Here is a 17,122-nt window from a genome sequence, read left to right on the forward strand (position 1 = left end):
AATAAGGTCTTGAATTTTACATTAAATTCCATCGACTGTTTTTATAGCACATTATTGTCAGACTGTGACCATTTCGCGTGCCGACGTTGCCGCATCAAAACGGTTAACTCACATGCGTTCACACATGTGGGAACTCGGGTTGATGGATTTTTGGGTCACTCGTCGAACAATGCACAGCGAGGAAGCATCGCCGGATGGATGCTGGATCGATCCCAGATCGCACGCGGCGCGTTACGTAATTTTCCCGGTCCGCCTCTATCTCGTACACGAGATCGTGGAAAAATTCCCAGCCCGGTGAAATTCCTTAAACTCTTAGCGCGGGAATAATTAACGCTAGTCCATGGAAGGGGGGGGGGGGCGGAGACCCGCCGGCTTTTTTCGCGTCGCGGCGGTACGCGACCTCGAAGGTCAATTCGTTTTAGTCGCGGTCGCGCCGGATAATTTATGACTGCGGTGTGCGCTATTACTACGAGTTCCTGGTGTCCCATCTCGCTGTCTCCTCGATGGTTTTCTTTTTCGCACGAACCTGTCTCGTCCAGGAACGAAATAGTTAATCGAGCGGCTTCGCTGCACGCTCGCGCGGAACCGGTAAATTACACGCGTGTCCTGATACGCGATGTGTTGGATAAAATCAGAAGCAAACTACTGTTTGCGGTAACGGATCGTTTCTTTCCCTCCTTGCGCGTTTGCACGCTATGCTTTCTACTTTCTGCCAATTGCACTGCGCTGGATTAGAAATACGGACAAAAGGACATTCTTAATCTTTAAGTCTAGATTCGGAAACAAGTAACGAGCCAGTTCGATATTCATGCGTGAATATTTACTTATTTTAACGTCAATATAAATCGTCCTGCTTCTTTTGACAATAATCATCTGCAAAGTTCATTACTTGTCTTCGAATTTAGATTTGATCTTTTAATTTACAAATTTTTGAAATACTGGATTTCTAATTTTATTATTTTTGCCTCTTATAAGTCAATATATTATTCTGTCTAACGCTAAAATGTCACGGCGCAACCGTGACTCGCGCATTCGTTGTACTGAGTGAGTGCAGCCTCGAAGTGCGGGTTTCGCGGAGCGGGTGTTGTCGCGGGAGATACGTGCGTTGCACGTTAGTTCGTTTTAACACGTCGTTACGATATTTCACACTCGGACCTCGCGTGGTTCTCAGTATTCATCGTAGATATTCCGTTGCTGTTAACCTCCCTCGTTCACATGCAAAGTCTCTGGCAAGCTTTTCAGGGCGCAGTATTTATTGCGAACTACCCGACTGCGAAACTTTCAGTCGATAGAGTCGATGAGCGCGATGTTTTGCCTTTATGTTCAGGAATATATCGCTGTTTCAAGAATATAACGAAGCAAACTCTTTACTTTGTACTCTCATCTGAAAATTTCAACGCGTCAATTAACAATGTAATTCGTATTTCCAGAAAATATTTATAATACTGTTAGCTTTAACATATCGTCTTATTTATAAAATACTTTTTTCTGAAATGACGATGATAAAACATTTTTCTACGTGTTTTGCGTCAGTCGCGAAGTTTAATCAATTCCATGAATGCAACTGTAGATTATTTTTGCGCGACTATGCAAATATATGTCGTTGAGTCAAACTTGGACAACAAAACACGTTCGTACGATCTTCAAACAATAGCTCCCTACTTTGGAAGTTCCTGAAGTGTTGTTACGATATTTGTCGTACGTGCCGTCGACGCGCTACCGCTAACATAAAACTTCGCGAAAAACGTGAGAAAACGTGAAGAAAAAAATATTGTTACGCGGAACGTGACGCCTGCTAACGTGCGGCTGCAGAATCTTCTGTCGAAAGATAAATGTTGATGCAATGCGCGCTCATTATACACTGAGAAAAAAGTACTTAAAAATTTATTTGTGAGACATAAATTTATTCCACTGAAATAAATGTTTTATTTAAATACGGCGAAATAAAGATTTATTTGTAGCAAATAACTCATTTATTTTATTTTTGAAATAAGTTTTATTAATTGCAAATAATTCTTTATTTCTTCGCTATAAGTATTTAATTGTCATTATTAAATTTGTTTCAATCTTTATAAATCGATATATTTGTAGCAAATAAATTATGTTTAGCGCAATAATAGCATTTATTTCTTTTCAAATTTATTTTATTTGAATTGAAAATATATTTTGTACTATTAAAATAAATATTTATTTGAATATATTTTAAAACATTTTTCTTATAGAAATTTAATATTGGAAATATTAAATTGATTAGCAATTAATTATTTATTTTGAGTATAAAAATATATCGTTATTAAGAAAATAAATAATTAATCGCTAATCAGTTTAATACTTCCAATATTAAATTTCTACACACACGCGCGCGCGCGCGCGCGCGCACACACACACACACACACACACACACACACACACACAAAACGCGCTCACGTTATCGAAAGGATTGAGGCACGTTGAAAATAATAATGTAAAAACCTTAATTTAATTTGCATATATATACAATATATATTTTACTGAGGTAAAAGAAAAGTACAAAATTATTTTCTTATTTTCGGAAAAGTTTACAATAAATATAGTTTTTCAAAATTTTCGAAACATATAACAATTATAAGGATTAAATTAAAATTTCAGTTCCAAGAAATCCGGACTCATTTTTGCGCGTATCATATAAAGACAAAATAAGATAAGACTAAATAATTAAAACAAAATTATACAAACTTTGTAATTAATTTACTGCCATCAGCAGCGTAACTGATACTTCGAGTAATCAAAAGATTATTAAAATCGAGTTGTATAATTCCAACATTTGTTGTTAACCCGAATGATATTTCATATGCATATTTATGAGAATCCAAGCCAATATTTTCGCAATAATTATAAATAACATAAAACTGTTTAGAGTTATCAATAGCAATGTACTTAATTATTCCAAACTGTGGTTCGCTATATTCATTTTCATTCAGGCAGAATACAAATTTTGGTTTGTATGTAAAACCATTAATTTTAACCCAAGAAATTATATAGCAATCATCATTTTTAATGGAATGCTTTAGAAAACGATATTCAGGCAACTTTGAAATGTTACAAATATATTTACCAAAGTTTATTTTTGGATAAAAACCTTTTTGACTTAAAATGCGATGTGCAAACTTCAGTTGTAAGTTAAGACTTAATGTAAATACAATATTTATACGTGAGCTTACTAAACGTGCATTAATTTTGGATAATTTATGGAAAGCTTCAAATCTAATAGATGATAAATAGCGCAATGGACCAAAATCTTTTATTTTTCTCGTATAGTGTAGCAAATTATGAAATTTAGGTTTTAGTCGCTCATGGAATAATTCCATATATAGTTTATGATGATCAGCAATTAATCTTTGCAAGAGATGTAGTTCCTCAGTATTAATTTCAAAAGCTGTTACAATATGAATAATTTGTATTTGAAGTAGATACAAATGCCAGTATGGATCATCCTCCGGAACTTTATCACCAACTAAAATACCGAAATATGTTACAAGAGCTGACATTTCAGAAGAAGACATCACTAAAAAACCTTGCTTAAGATGATGTTCATTAATTGGTGGAATTGAGTTTCCAACATCTGTATTACATTTATGATTAAAATATTTGATTCTGCTATTTAATATTTTAAGAGAAAAATAGTTTTCTTTTATTAAAGAATTTATAATTTTGCACATGTCATATCTACAAACGCCTTCATACAAATCATGCATCACATCAAATGCAGCGTTTGTTATACAGTGAAAATTGGGTAATTCATTAAAAACACATTTTTCTTTGATACCGTAACTAAAATTTTTATAATCGTCTTCATAATTCAATATTGTTCTTAATAATTCCACATTTTCTTCAGACTGAGATGTCATTTCTAATTTAGAAGCTCGACATACACGGCAACAGAAATTAGCCGAAAATGATTTATTAAAACCAAGTAAATCGTTTAACCCTAAATTATCTCCTAATAGTGCAAGCAAAGAAAACAAAATTTGATATTCTTTATTATTTACGCATATAGTAATACCATAATTTTCTAAATAAATCAGTTCATTAATAATCGGTTTGAAAGACATTTTATTACCAAAGGTTTCACGATCCCCGCTATATACTAGTGCACCAAGAAAAATATTTTCTAAAGATGAAGCATAAACTTTTGGTATACCTGCAATTGTATAATATAGACCTCCTAATTTATGTATAGATGCTCTTGAGCCCAAGGGATTTCCCGTTTCGAAATCATCATAATATAATAACAAAGGCAGTATTATTTTATTATCAAATTTCGTAATTAAATTTTTCCATATATTTCCACAAAAAACACTAGATAAAGTTTTTTCTTCCGAAGATTCTGTTTCGATGTAACTTTTGATTGACATAAATATCTCAGGTAATTCTAAATATTGCTTTAGTGAATCCCGTAATGGAATAAATTGTCCTTCACACCTTTTTGATGTTACTGTTGTAAAATTGTTTTTATCTGTAGAATTATCAAACATTTCTCCTAGAAGAAATTTTTGCGGATGTACAAGCCATTTAGATTTTTTGAAAAATTGTAAACGTTTGTATTCTGTCGAATATTTCTCGAATGGCCTTATATCAAAGACATTATCAAGCACTTTACAAATATTACTATCATTAGAAAAAGATGTTTCAGATTGTAATTTACATTTAATGTACGATAGTAAATCTTGCACAAGTTGTGAACAATCATCAACTAAAATTTGCACAATATTCCTAGTAATTGAGCTGTTACTATATAACTTTGCAATAAATTTCAATATTGTATCATCGACTGTCTGTATATTTGTAACATTTCTATCATCGGCATTAGATTTGTTATTAATAATATTATTTAAATTAGTATTACTTGAAGACGCATCAGTAATATGAACAGTATTACTTGAAGATAATGAATCAGTATGAATAGTTGTAAATTGTTTAGTAAATGTAGGTAATGCATTACTATGACACAGTTCCTTATGTGAAGTATTAAAATGTTTCTTTAAAGATTCAATATTAATGTATTTCCTGAAACACGTAGGAAAACCACATTGAAAACTTTCTTCATAAGGATGAGTTGCCTTCATATGTTTTATTAAATTTTTGATACTTTGAAATTGTCTATGACAAATAGTACAAAGCATTTTTAAAAGAAAAAATTAATGCTTTTCATAAAATTATCAATAAACAAATAAAAAAATTTAATGTTTATAAACACTTAGTGTACACTTTAGAATACACTTTAGAATATGAAAACAAAAATTTAACATACTATATTGAAAATTGTAAAGTAACTATTTAGAAATTTTTTTAATCGCATCACAAATCACAGGAATTTTGTTATCTCCATGTAATTCTATATCAAAAACACTTCTCTGAAATAAATACCAGATGTGTTCTGCCGCTAGTGGATACTTCAAGTCCAAAATGATGAAAACCATAAAGCAAATTTCTACGGCTTTCCACAGTGTTTTAACCTTATAAGAGACGTTATCGATTCTGACAAAAATTGTTTCAATCTCTGTTAAAGAAGGTCCAACGATAAGAATAAAAGGTTGCAAAGTCAAATTAAATTTTTTAAGCCATTTCCTTTTTTTTTCTATTTCTTCTTCTATGTCACTAGGAATCTGAAATAATATAATACTTTTAATTTTTTTCTGAAAGAGAGAGAGAGAGAGAGAGAGAGAGAGAGAGAAAACTTTTAATTTATTTAGATTTTAAATACCTTAACATGAAGTATTACAGCTTCTTGTGATTCAACTTGAGTTGGTTTAAAAAAGTTTTTGCCAACTTTTGCTTTTGAAGATTTATTTGGCAAAAGTGAAAATAATAGATAAATTTTAATTAAAATTTTTGAATCTAAAACAAAAAATCATTATAACAAAACATTATAAGATACTAGAAACACATTAGTAGATATTTATGTAAATTATTCCATTCTTCATTACCATTTGGAATATTGCCATTTAACATGTCCAGTAATACTTTGTTGGAACAATCTAACTCTTTGCCTTTCAATTCCAACACAGCATCGAATAAAAAATGAAATTTTTCTTCAACATTTTTATGTTTTTCATTATATAACCGTAAGTAATCCTTTTCAATCTGTAATAAAAAAAGATACAAATTAAATTAAATAAATTTTAGCAAATAATATATTTGTCCAGATATTTTAATTAAATAACTATTGCAAATTTTACAAAACATGACTTTTCATTTTGATGACTTGTATCCTTTTCTTTGTTTGACCAATCACATTATAAGATACATTGTACCTATATACATATATGCTACAAATTAATTACCAATACATAGCCCTGTGAAAATGTTAAAATATTCCAATCGTCAAAGATTGAGGATAAATTTTGGTAAGTCGAATGGTCATGTAATAAACTTCTTCTCAGTTCAAATGATTTTTCCCAATGATGCAAAACTTCTTCCCAAGGTTCAAAATTATTTTTAAGCCAATAGCGACTCCGCTCTGCTTCCTCGCGATTATCTAACAAAAAATTACAAATAAAAAAATTGTTACAAATTACATACAGTACGGGACAAAATAAATCATACACCTTTCAAAAAATTGAATTCGTTAATGTAACTATTTAAAAAAATATTATTTACTATTTTTAAAAAATAGTTACATTAATAAATTCAATTTTTTAAAAGGTGTATGATTTATTTTGTCCAGTATTGTATAAAATAAATTATAAAATGTTATTTACACGAACCTTCATTAACAATTTTTTCTTCATTAAAATTATGTGTTGATTTATTCAATGCAATCAATTGACATTTCCTTAAAAATGCTAACATATTTCGATATTTTTATCAATTAGTTTTCCTTTTGCAATACCAGATTTCTCATTTTTTGAATCTTTCTTTCTTACTGGTGGACAATAATATATTTCCTTACATTCAGCCGGAAAGAGAGTAATTATATGATCCGCAATTTTGTTCAATATTTCATTGTTTAATTGAACACTGAAAAAGGAAGTATTGTTACAAAAGAAATAATATTATTTTTTATTACATTTCATTATATTTTTATTATATTTTTTTCATTATATTTGTTATTTTATTATATATTATAAATAATTTTGCAAAGGTGGATATTAACGTATTAACATATTTAGTAAAACAAATTTTCGAAAAAAAAATAGAAAAGAATAATGCATACTCTTGTATACATATACACCGAACATCTACAAGTATATAAATATACATTTGAAGTTTTTGAATATATGCTTACTTAATATTATTATCAAAAAAGTGGCAGATAATAATATTTGCCAAATACTGTTGACATCTTGGCGATAATCCACTCCTTGCATCGTATGAAGCTATAATAGCTTGTCCAGTTACTGTTTTTTGAAGCAATGCTTTTAAATCAAAGTTTTCTAACTATAAAAAAAGTGAATTGAAAACATATTTATAAAAAAAATAGAAATATAGTATTAATAATTATATTGATTTTTTATCTTGTATTATAATATAAGATAAATGTATCAAATAAATGAATCAATTATTGGACAATATAACAAAATAAAATGACAAACAATACAAAACAATATACTAACAATATATTAATTAATATACAATATATGATATGTAATAATATATGATAAATAGAGAATTAAACTATTCCGTATTGCATTTTGTATATTAATAAATTAATGTCTTGTATATTAATAAATAATATACAAAATGCTGTACGGAATAGTTTAATTCTTTATTTATCATATATTATTACATATCATATATTGAAACATGCATGTTATATGCAGTTTTTCTGAAACATTTCTTCATTTGTTCCTTATTATTATACTTTAAATATAACCATATTAGCAAATGGACACTTGTTATAATTAAAGTTCTGAAGAACTGTACATACCATATTGTCCACCGTTTCAATCCTCTGTTTCTTTTTCACTGGTTCATTATCAGAACTACAATTTAATATTACAATACTTTGAGTATCACAATTAGATGTTTTTAGAATGTTAGGTTCAATATGTTCTGTAGATGATTCACTATTTATTGATTCTTTATCAAAAGGGATTATTGCATCAAATATCTCTTGTGGCGAAAGAGCAAGTGTCAGAGATGGAGTCGCAGAAGGCGTCGAAACAGAAGCTACAGAAATGTGAGAAGAGGTTTCTGTTTCTTTGTCTGCATCATAATTAGAAAAATAATTTTGTAGTGCAATTCTTGCACCTATTGATGGTATAACATCACTTAATTCTGGACATCGATTAATAACCATGTATTTTAGAGTATCATACTTAATATCATTATCTAAAAATTGAAATTAATGATGATGATAATATAATAAGACAGATGATAATATAATAAGTATAAGACAAAAATAAGATATTGCATACTTACTTATTAGACTGTCACTCCAGCGTTCTAAATGCAACAATTTTAACACTTCTGCAACTTTATCTTCCATAGTGAAATACAATACAATTAAAAAGAAGCACGAGAAATAATTTATTGCTTCACTCAGCACACTACGCACGTGCTTGTGCATGCACACCGCAGCCATATTGGTTACGCATATCATAGAGTGGAAACCTTTAATTCAAAGAAATAAAGATTTGTTTCTAAGAAATAAATATCATTTGTCTATACAAATCAATCTTATTGTAACTAAATATTATTTGCTATAAAAAAATGTTAATTTGTCTCAAATAAATTTACTTTTTCAGCAAGAAATAAACGAAATTTTTTTTACAATTAATTAGAAAAATGAGATATACTTTACAGAAATACATATTTAATTATCACAATCAAATTTGTTTATTACAAATAAATATGGAGGGAAATGTCACAAATAACCATTTGCTTCTAAGAATTTCGATTTCTTTTTCTCAGTGTACGACTTCTTTATTTTTCTATTAATAAGAAATTTATATGTAAGAAATTCCGCCACATCATGATTTCAACAGCTTCATTAAATAGCATTTGCGCTTTTCATCAACATATATTTTATATTCCTCGCTTTGCTGCATATTTAATTGGGAGAGACTTTATAATGTCTAATAGTTCACAAATCATTGACCCGACGAAATTTATTGAAATGGTACGTTCGTCGACATTCGTTAAAGTTAATTAAATTGTCTTTTAGGACTTATCGTCGAATGTTTCATTTAATTGTTTCGATCGTTTTTCTTGGCGGTTAAATCTACATCGAACAATGTGTTTAGTGCCGCATACTCTTCGATTTTACAACTATTGGGACGTCTTTTATAGCGAGACGCGTAGAACGTATCGTCGAACATCTCGGCGAGACGGGGAATAGTTTTCCCCGCATCGCAAACGATGTCTAATGGAATTTTTATGGGTGGCTGTAAATATTTTAAGTTGAAATAATGAAGACATTTGGCAGTGAGTGTCATAGAAATGGCTTTTACGAGCGCTACTCTCTTGTCTGTGTTCCATTCAATGCTGCCGCGAGATCGCTTCCACAACCGGATTGGAGAATATTGTAGCGCGATAGCGACCGTGTCGAGAGAGTACGTCGAATGTGTTAACTCTAGGCGTTATAAAAATCATCACAATATTCGTTTGCGCATATTTCCGATACTATCGGTTTTACTGCAGGAACGTTTGTATTGAAACATTTATTCTACGCTATTGCGAATATTTCGATAGCATTCAGATAACAAAACGGTTGAAGATCTGTTTGACTTTGGTTATAAAATTTATCTGCGCAAAACGTAACGATAAATTTCGCTTTAGATGTCTCAGAAAATGTCTGCTGACGCGAAATTTCATCTGTGTAAAATTTATACTATTTCTGTTTTTGCCAATCTTCGATCGACAGCAGTCGAAAGAAATTCGACAAACGATTTAATTTATTTAAAATCGGTTATACTTCGGCACGCTTCGATACACGGTAAATCGCGATCAGTAAAAATTATTAGCCGTTTAAAAAAATATTCGCTGCGGAATAATTATTCGTTGATGAAACCGTTTGGTCGCGTGATACGAAGATGCGCTATAATGAAAAAAGAAAAATGCGAATCTCTTGGCACCGTTGCCGGCACGCTGTTAACGTTAATCGCGACCGATCGTATCGAACAGCAAATTCGGCGGCGTGGACAAGTTACTGCCTCTATAAAATTCCGCGCGTTTAATGATGACAAAAATTTATCGGACATCTTTGGTAGCCGCAGTGGACAGTGACCCCCTCGATTCTCTCTCCCCGTTCTTCGCATCTGCTCTATCGCTTTTCGGCCGCTTCTGATCATCAAATACACGTCTCTGATCAAGCTAAAAGATAATCATTTACTGAGCGTAAATCTTGCATACGATTGCACGCTCCTGCCACCGTGCAATCGCGCTCCTGCAATCATTTCTTTCAACGTATTTTATCTGAATTTTCGGTGTCGAAAGACGGCTGTTTACAAAGCGCGATGCTAAGGAAGCTTTACGATACTGCCGCCTCGTTACGAAACTCTAAACCATCTTTCACGGCGAATTTATTTTTTCGTCGGAGATTCGCATTTGGAATTGAGCACTCTGACAGGATTGTTGCCTGACTATTGAATCTTTTAGCACTGAATCTTTTAAGCTATCATCACAAATGTATTTTAGAGATACTCGATTCATTGAAATACGGAACATCTCTTAATATATTTTTTTGGACAAATAATTTCTCCATTATATACATATATATATCTCTCTCTCTCTCTCGCAATAAACATAATTTGAATAATTTATATCCATCAATTGACTAGCTTTTTTTATACCATTCTGACAAACACGATCGCCGCTAAGAAATTAATATCAATTAGCCAATAATATTTTTAATACGTTTTACAAGTGGATCGAGATTTTACGTATTATGTTTTTCATTTTTAGGTGAGGTGTCGGGCGAAAACGTATCCGCGGGCACGGGACCACGTGGCGGCGACCGTGGAGAGGCGGCGGATTTAGGTACGCACACGGAAAACAACAACGGGACCACCCTGGCAGCAAACACAGCGGTCGACGCCAGGGGCGGGAGCCCTCAGGGCGCTCACCTGTCCGGTGCGGCAACCCCGAGACCTCCGAGGGGTAGAAGGCGGCAGAATCAGAATGGTCTCGACACTACTCAAGTAAGTGAAATTGTTTTCTCTCTGCAAGTGGCTTTTTTGTGCTCTATAGGGCCACTTTTTCCAATAACTAGTAACTTTTCAGAATAGCCAACTTGAAACTCGAACTCTAACTTAGAGGATTGCCAACATGAAGAATAAAATATTGCAATTGAAGGAGAAAATTTCTCTTATAAGCTAAATATTATGTATTGTTGCGTCCGCGAACCGGTATTTCACGCACAACAACGAAACTCACGAAATTAAGCAACACAACACAACACTTCGAATAAACAGAGAACACTTTAATAAGAACAGTAACTCAACAGTAACTCTTACAATAAGAAACCGGAAATATGATTTAAAGACCGGAGCTGTCGTATACGTCCGCCCGAGCAGACAGCTATCTCAGATCTGACATATGACAGTTTGTTTATAACTGTCATAGAGACCCTTTAAACTGTTAATCAATATTCGTTGTCTTGACAACGAATATAAGAAAGATTATTAATAAATGCCATTTGGCTTCAACTCTCTAATGACCGATCGATATTATCGATCGGTCCGTCAGCTGTAACACACACAGCATCAGCGGCGAAATAGTACGGGCGCAACAGTATAATATAATAATATGGTGTTAGTATTGTAAAATCTTTTTTTACAAATTTCTATACACTTTTTATCAATATACCAAGATTTTAGGATTGACGACATATACAAGTTTCGAGTTTTAAGTTGACTATTCTGAAAAGTTACTAGTCGGTTAGAGTTAACAGACGTTGGGAAAAGTGGCCCATAGTTATTCATTAATTACACTGTTTATAAGAAAATTACCTTGAAGCAAGTCTTGCGATTCAATATAACTTCGCATATGCTATATTAATGAAGAACTACACTGAGATAAAGAAATATAATTACGAGATCGTAGTACAAGAACCATTATTTTGAAAAATCTGTTTTAAATGTTATAAATTAATATTTTGTAAAGTCAAATATCATGAAATTATATGAATATCGAGGTGTGTCGATTTTTCTTATAAACAGCGCAATTGATATATTTAATTTTCATATTATATCTCGGTTTACGTTTGCTCAATCATCCACTTCCGAAAACGACGGTTGTTTGGAATTAAATTTTGACACGGTGCACACAAAACTTCCATTCATATATAGGCAAACACAACGCACGTCTTAATATATTTACGTAGCATGACTAAACGTCGTCCGGAATTTTTATTTATTTTTTTTTCTTTCCGTGGAGGGAGAGAAAGAGAGAGAGAGAAAACGACACGGAGTCATTGCCGCGAGGATGCGAGATTTGTCGTATAAATTTTTCGAGAGAGACCCACCGCTTCTTCCGTGAAGTGGAGTGTTTGAGCGTTCGTATGTACCACTACGGGACACGTGCGCCAGCCAGAGGAGAGATATCCTCGACGAGAGAGTCCGTCGAGCTCGAGCGGTAGCCCGTACACGTGTACACGAGGAGTCCCGTTCAAAACTAAGCATGCAGCAACTATGTCAACCGCGTCGAAAGCCGCAGTGTCATTCTGCCGTCGACATCCGTCGACCCGCTCAACGCTTCTGTAAACGGTTTGACTGAAAAAAAGGAAAAAAAAAGGGGGGGGGGGAGAAAGAGAAGTCTTTGGTGTCTGCTTAGCAGCGCTTAGAACTGCGATGATAAAAAAAAAATTGATGATCATCGTTAGAAAGAACGGCCGGTCCGTGACGCGCAAGAATTGCTGTTAGCTCAAGTCCGCGGGCCATATGAATAGGGAGGTCTTCGAAGAATAGTAGCATCTCGAAAGATTAATCCCTCGACGCACAGCGAGCTTTATCCTGACTTATTAACTTTCGATATTGAAAATCTGCCGGAGTGAATCAGACGAGTCGATGAATAAGAATAGAGGGATTAATCTTCCTCGTCTGGAATTATTTAGAAAAAAATCAGAGGTGCTTGATAACGAGGAATTTTTTAGCACAGAAAACGTTATGTGTACACAATACTCTAAAATTTAACATTCAGATACCGAGATGCTAGTTTCGGAACGTAATCCGGCTGCTTTGTTAGTTTTTATAGTCTTTTTTTTTTTTTTTAATAAATCTGCAAGGAAAAAATATCTACTGTAAGCATTTAATTTTCTCTTACTTATAAACATAGATATCATATATTTTATTTTAGATTAAATAATATTTTATTCCGTATAAAAATTACATGTGAGAATTGATGTATGATGCCCATTATTTATATTGACTTATCTTTTATATATGACTTATCGCTCCATAATCAAGCAGATAGCTGTTTTATTGAAACAATCGATTTAATTTTGCGCGTCGGAGCTCCCTTGCTTCCTCGCCTCGATCGTTATTTCTCACAGCTGACTCGTTCTCGCGTATTTTCTCTATCGAGACCCGGCGGTCTATCGGTCGCACCGCGCCGAGATCATTCGAAACGTAGGCAGTATATATACGAGTTCGTCCGCGTCGTGAGCCTGAAGCGGTCCCCTGTCAGGAAGAGGCCCGGAGGCGAGAAAGAGATTTACCGTGGCCTCTGCAAGAGCGCGGCTACGGTCCCCGGACCGCGCTCTCGGGGACCCTATTCTACGCCAATCGACTCTCGTTCTTCTTGGTGTCACGGCGCGCGCTCTCTCGTCGCGCCGCGCCGAGGAGAGGAGTCAACTCTTACGCCACGCGTTGCCTTCATTACCATATCTCAGATGCAATCTGTTCCCGGGAATTAATGCACCCGAGATATTCCTTGCCTCCGCGGGATCTCGCCTGAGCGAAAACGTATCGCGCACTGCTGCAGCTGCCGATGAGTGTTTCTCGCGGTCGAAGGCGTGGTTCATCATCGATTCCATCGCGAGATGAGCGGAATGATTTTTTTGCACGCGGATAAAGCCGGTTTATTAAGTGTTAAATAGTCGCGCGAGCGGGCGTGATATCGAGCGTGTGGTAATCGGTGGCGCAATGGAGAAATAGATCTCTTCTCTTCGAATAAGAATTTGCAACAACAATCATCATCGATAATTATATGTCTTATCTCATTGTCTTGTTGTCTTATTGTCTATTGTTACATTGTTTCTATCACTTATAATTAACATTTGCTATATGCGTAGTTAATTGCGATAATTGAAAAGGCCAGTTATCTGCTTACTGATGAATCCTCAATTATTACACATTTTTCATAAATGTATACTTTTAAACGTAGTAAAGCGACCTTTCCAGAATTTCAAGAAAGAGTCGGTATCGACGCGAGACTAAAGTATTCTTTAAAAAACATATTACTTTTGTGTCACAGCCTTCAACATTTGAACACGCAGCGGCAGTAAAAATAGTGAAATTATTGTCGCCGTAAATCAGGTGAAATGAGTAATTTGTACACGTGCCGATGGCTGAACAACGTGAGGACTTAACAATTCTAATTTTATGAACCGTACGTGTCTTTAAAACATATACACGGACTGTTTTGTAGAATTAAAAATAGTAGATTTAAAAACGAAGAAAAATAATATTAGAATGAAGAATGTTATTTGTCAGAGAATTTTTAATCGAGCACATTTAATAAGGAAAAGTTTACGCACGAAAGTAATATTAGTTTTTACTTTTCAGCGTTGAATGCGGCAATAATGTACTTCTCTTACACCTGCCGCTCTCACTTATTAATTAACACTTCCGCTTATACTCGTTCTCTTTATTGTCGGTTAATTGCTCCGCATTCTTCTCGCTGTTATCGCATCCAGTTACGGTCTCGTTTAAAAAAGGTGCTCGTGTCACGTTGCAGGTTAAAACGGAACGACTCACGCCTGACAATAACTCGACATCGTCGAGGAGTGTGACGCCTTCGTCGAGTCATCCGGGGACGCCGCCGAATGCTACACCTTTAGGTGGACCCGACGGTCCACTGCCGTCTCATCATCATCTCAAGAACGTGGAGCATATGATGGGACGAAACTATAGCGATTTCATGAGGAGCCTCGCCGCCAAGTACAACAACACCAACCCCAACGAGTACGTCTACTTTTTCTTACTTCTTTTCAATTTCTTAGATTTCCATGAATAAAATACAGAATTGATGCAATTAAAAATTTGTTTATGAGAAAAATATAAAACTACAGTATTAACATTATTTAAATTTTTTTTAAATTTAATTATGTAACAAAATATCGAATGTTGTTTGATATCAATCCTATCATAAATTTGTCTTAGAATGTATAATTAAGGAAGAAGGATTTCGAAAACGTCTTCAAATATTTTTGCCGAGACGTAACGTACGAGTATATTGACTTTCGTCGATTGACGAAGACCGCGAGAGGTTGTCGTGAAAAAAAAAAATTAAGACTTGAAGGCTGCAAATAGATGATTCGAGTGATTAAGATTCGTAAGGCGCAAAGAGTACTCGAGAGACTCGATGTACTCTCGCATAAAACCGGTTGCCCGTTCGCGGGTCCGTTGACTTTCAACTTTGTACCTTCTGGCACTAGTGGTTAGAAACAGATCAGATGAACACTTAATTGTTCACTTAAGCAGTAAACGCAGAGCGGTGCTCACGATCGTCGGCGTTTGAAGGAGAAAGCTTGACACTCTAATTTACTGCACGTCTGTTTGCATCCTGCCATATTTAATCAGCGTTGTTGATCTATCGAATTTGGAAATTGAAGAGAAACGTACTTCGTATCCTATCGTTTGACGTCGAGTCGTTTTAAGATATTACCGGATGCAATATAGCAATGTCATTTATATCTTTATACATTATGGGAGAGTAGCATTTTATATATCTAATAAAAGATTGAAGAGAAATATATTCTCGATGTGGACCGGGCAAGATTGAAGCGCACGTACAATAATAATCGTACTACTTTACTGAACCCTTTCCTTATACGTAATAGAAAGTTTACGATCACAAATCAATTGATCATTTCAGATACTTTAGCACGCCGAGGAACGGTTACTCTCCGGGTTTAGATCCGAGGTTTCCGACCTTCAAGACCGGGGCGCAGTTCGTTGGTCTGATATCGTCTTTAGGCGCTCCGCAGCCACCGACCGTCCCCACAACCTCGCCGCTCTCCAACAAAGACTTAAAGGAGCAGAAGCAGGAAAGTCTCTTCGGGAATCCCGTGTTTCCGCCTATGATCGATATGTCGTCCACTCAGGCTCTTCTGCACATGGTACGAACTGCCAACGCAGCCCAGAACGCAGCGGAATTGGAGACATATCTTAAAGGTAAGTGTGACACAAGAATTTCTTACATTTCTAACAAAGTAAGCAAAAAGTGATAAATGTTGTTCTGTAGTAAAAAAAAAAGTCACAATTATATCTTCTATTTGCAGAGTTTTGGCTTAATTTTTATGAAATGTGTTATTTTTCAAATTATCTAATATTTAAATAATTAAAAATTAGGATTTTTCAAATTATTTAATATTTAAAAACAGTGGATATCTCGATATTTTTTTATGAAGAAAAAAATTGGTATTGGATTGATCAAAGTATTTACAAGTGAAAATTACATACTGTGTAAAACTCGAGGCATTCCACATGTTATCTTATGCGTCTATATCTGGCATGAACGAAAAACATTAGGCAATAACATTCTGTCTTGCTTTGGAACACAGGCGCAAATAAAAGAGACGCGGGTGTGACGAGTCCTTTGGACCTCTCGAGTCCCGGTGGCTTCGCACCTCGCAAGCGGCAGAGGCTGGAAACAAGGAGATCCGAAAGCGTGTCTCCCAAGCCGAAATCTACCGCGAGACCGACCACACCTCCGCCAGTCAGGTGTCCGTCGCTCTGTGGCCACATGCCTTGCGGCGACGGGCAAGCCGTGAACCGCTGGACCATCGAGGACGTCGTCAATTACGTCTCGTCGATCGACATCTGCGCCGAGTACGCACAGGTGAGTTCAGAGAAATTTTCTTACCACGTTGCGGTTTTCCGCGAGGAAAAATCGCGATGATAGATGCGTCCTGGTCATGATTTACGTCACACTGTTCATGTGCGCGATCGAACGTGTCGAGTAAATTTCAATATTT

At 34.5% G+C, this 17,122-nt stretch overlaps 2 protein-coding genes across 6 annotated transcripts in view; one reads left to right on the plus strand and one right to left on the minus strand.

Annotated features, from left to right (window-relative positions):
- Nucleotides 1-17,122, plus strand: part of LOC105670711 (uncharacterized) — a 181,318-nt gene that overhangs the window by 117,944 nt on the left and 46,252 nt on the right. For all 3 annotated transcript variants that reach the window (XM_067347570.1, XM_067347572.1, XM_067347571.1), the window contains 4 exons: nt 10,888-11,123; nt 14,881-15,107; nt 16,021-16,319; nt 16,709-16,986. In XM_067347570.1, the coding sequence (XP_067203671.1) occupies nt 10,888-11,123; nt 14,881-15,107; nt 16,021-16,319; nt 16,709-16,986 (1,040 nt within the window). The remainder of the gene's footprint in view (nt 1-10,887; nt 11,124-14,880; nt 15,108-16,020; nt 16,320-16,708; nt 16,987-17,122) is intronic.
- On the minus strand, nt 1,875-10,666 carry LOC136997148 (uncharacterized). 3 transcript variants are annotated; one of them, XM_067347575.1, is made up of 7 exons: nt 7,910-10,260; nt 7,268-7,419; nt 6,747-6,999; nt 6,324-6,517; nt 5,967-6,123; nt 5,744-5,877; nt 1,879-5,645 (listed from the first exon to the last, which is right to left on the minus strand). In XM_067347575.1, exons 3-7 carry the CDS (start codon nt 6,829-6,831, stop codon nt 5,313-5,315), a joined length of 903 nt encoding a protein of 300 aa, XP_067203676.1. In that variant the 5' UTR covers nt 6,832-6,999; nt 7,268-7,419; nt 7,910-10,260; the 3' UTR covers nt 1,879-5,312. The 3 variants fall into 3 exon arrangements, 1 of the variants encoding a protein (XP_067203676.1); XR_010887962.1 differs by having other exon boundaries at nt 1,875-5,645; nt 5,744-6,517; nt 7,910-8,313; nt 8,404-10,666; XR_010887963.1 differs by having other exon boundaries at nt 1,876-5,645; nt 5,744-6,517; nt 7,910-7,964; nt 8,404-10,666.

This window comes from Linepithema humile, chromosome 1 (genome assembly GCF_040581485.1).
Source record: "Linepithema humile isolate Giens D197 chromosome 1, Lhum_UNIL_v1.0, whole genome shotgun sequence".
NCBI classification, from domain to species: Eukaryota; Metazoa; Arthropoda; class Insecta; order Hymenoptera; family Formicidae; genus Linepithema; species Linepithema humile.

Bases quoted from the DNA above. Each gene is read 5' to 3' on its own strand.
- LOC136997148 (XM_067347575.1), bottom strand. From the start codon at position 6,831: ATGTTAGCATTTTTAAGGAAATGTCAATTGATTGCATTGAATAAATCA. The intron at 6,518-6,746 runs GTTCGTGTAAAT...ATTTTTTGTTAG, and splicing joins AGAAAAAATTGTTAATGAAG to ATAATCGCGAGGAAGCAGAG. The intron at 5,646-5,743 runs GTATTTAAAATC...ATATTATTTCAG, and splicing joins CTGTAATACTTCATGTTAAG to ATTCCTAGTGACATAGAAGA.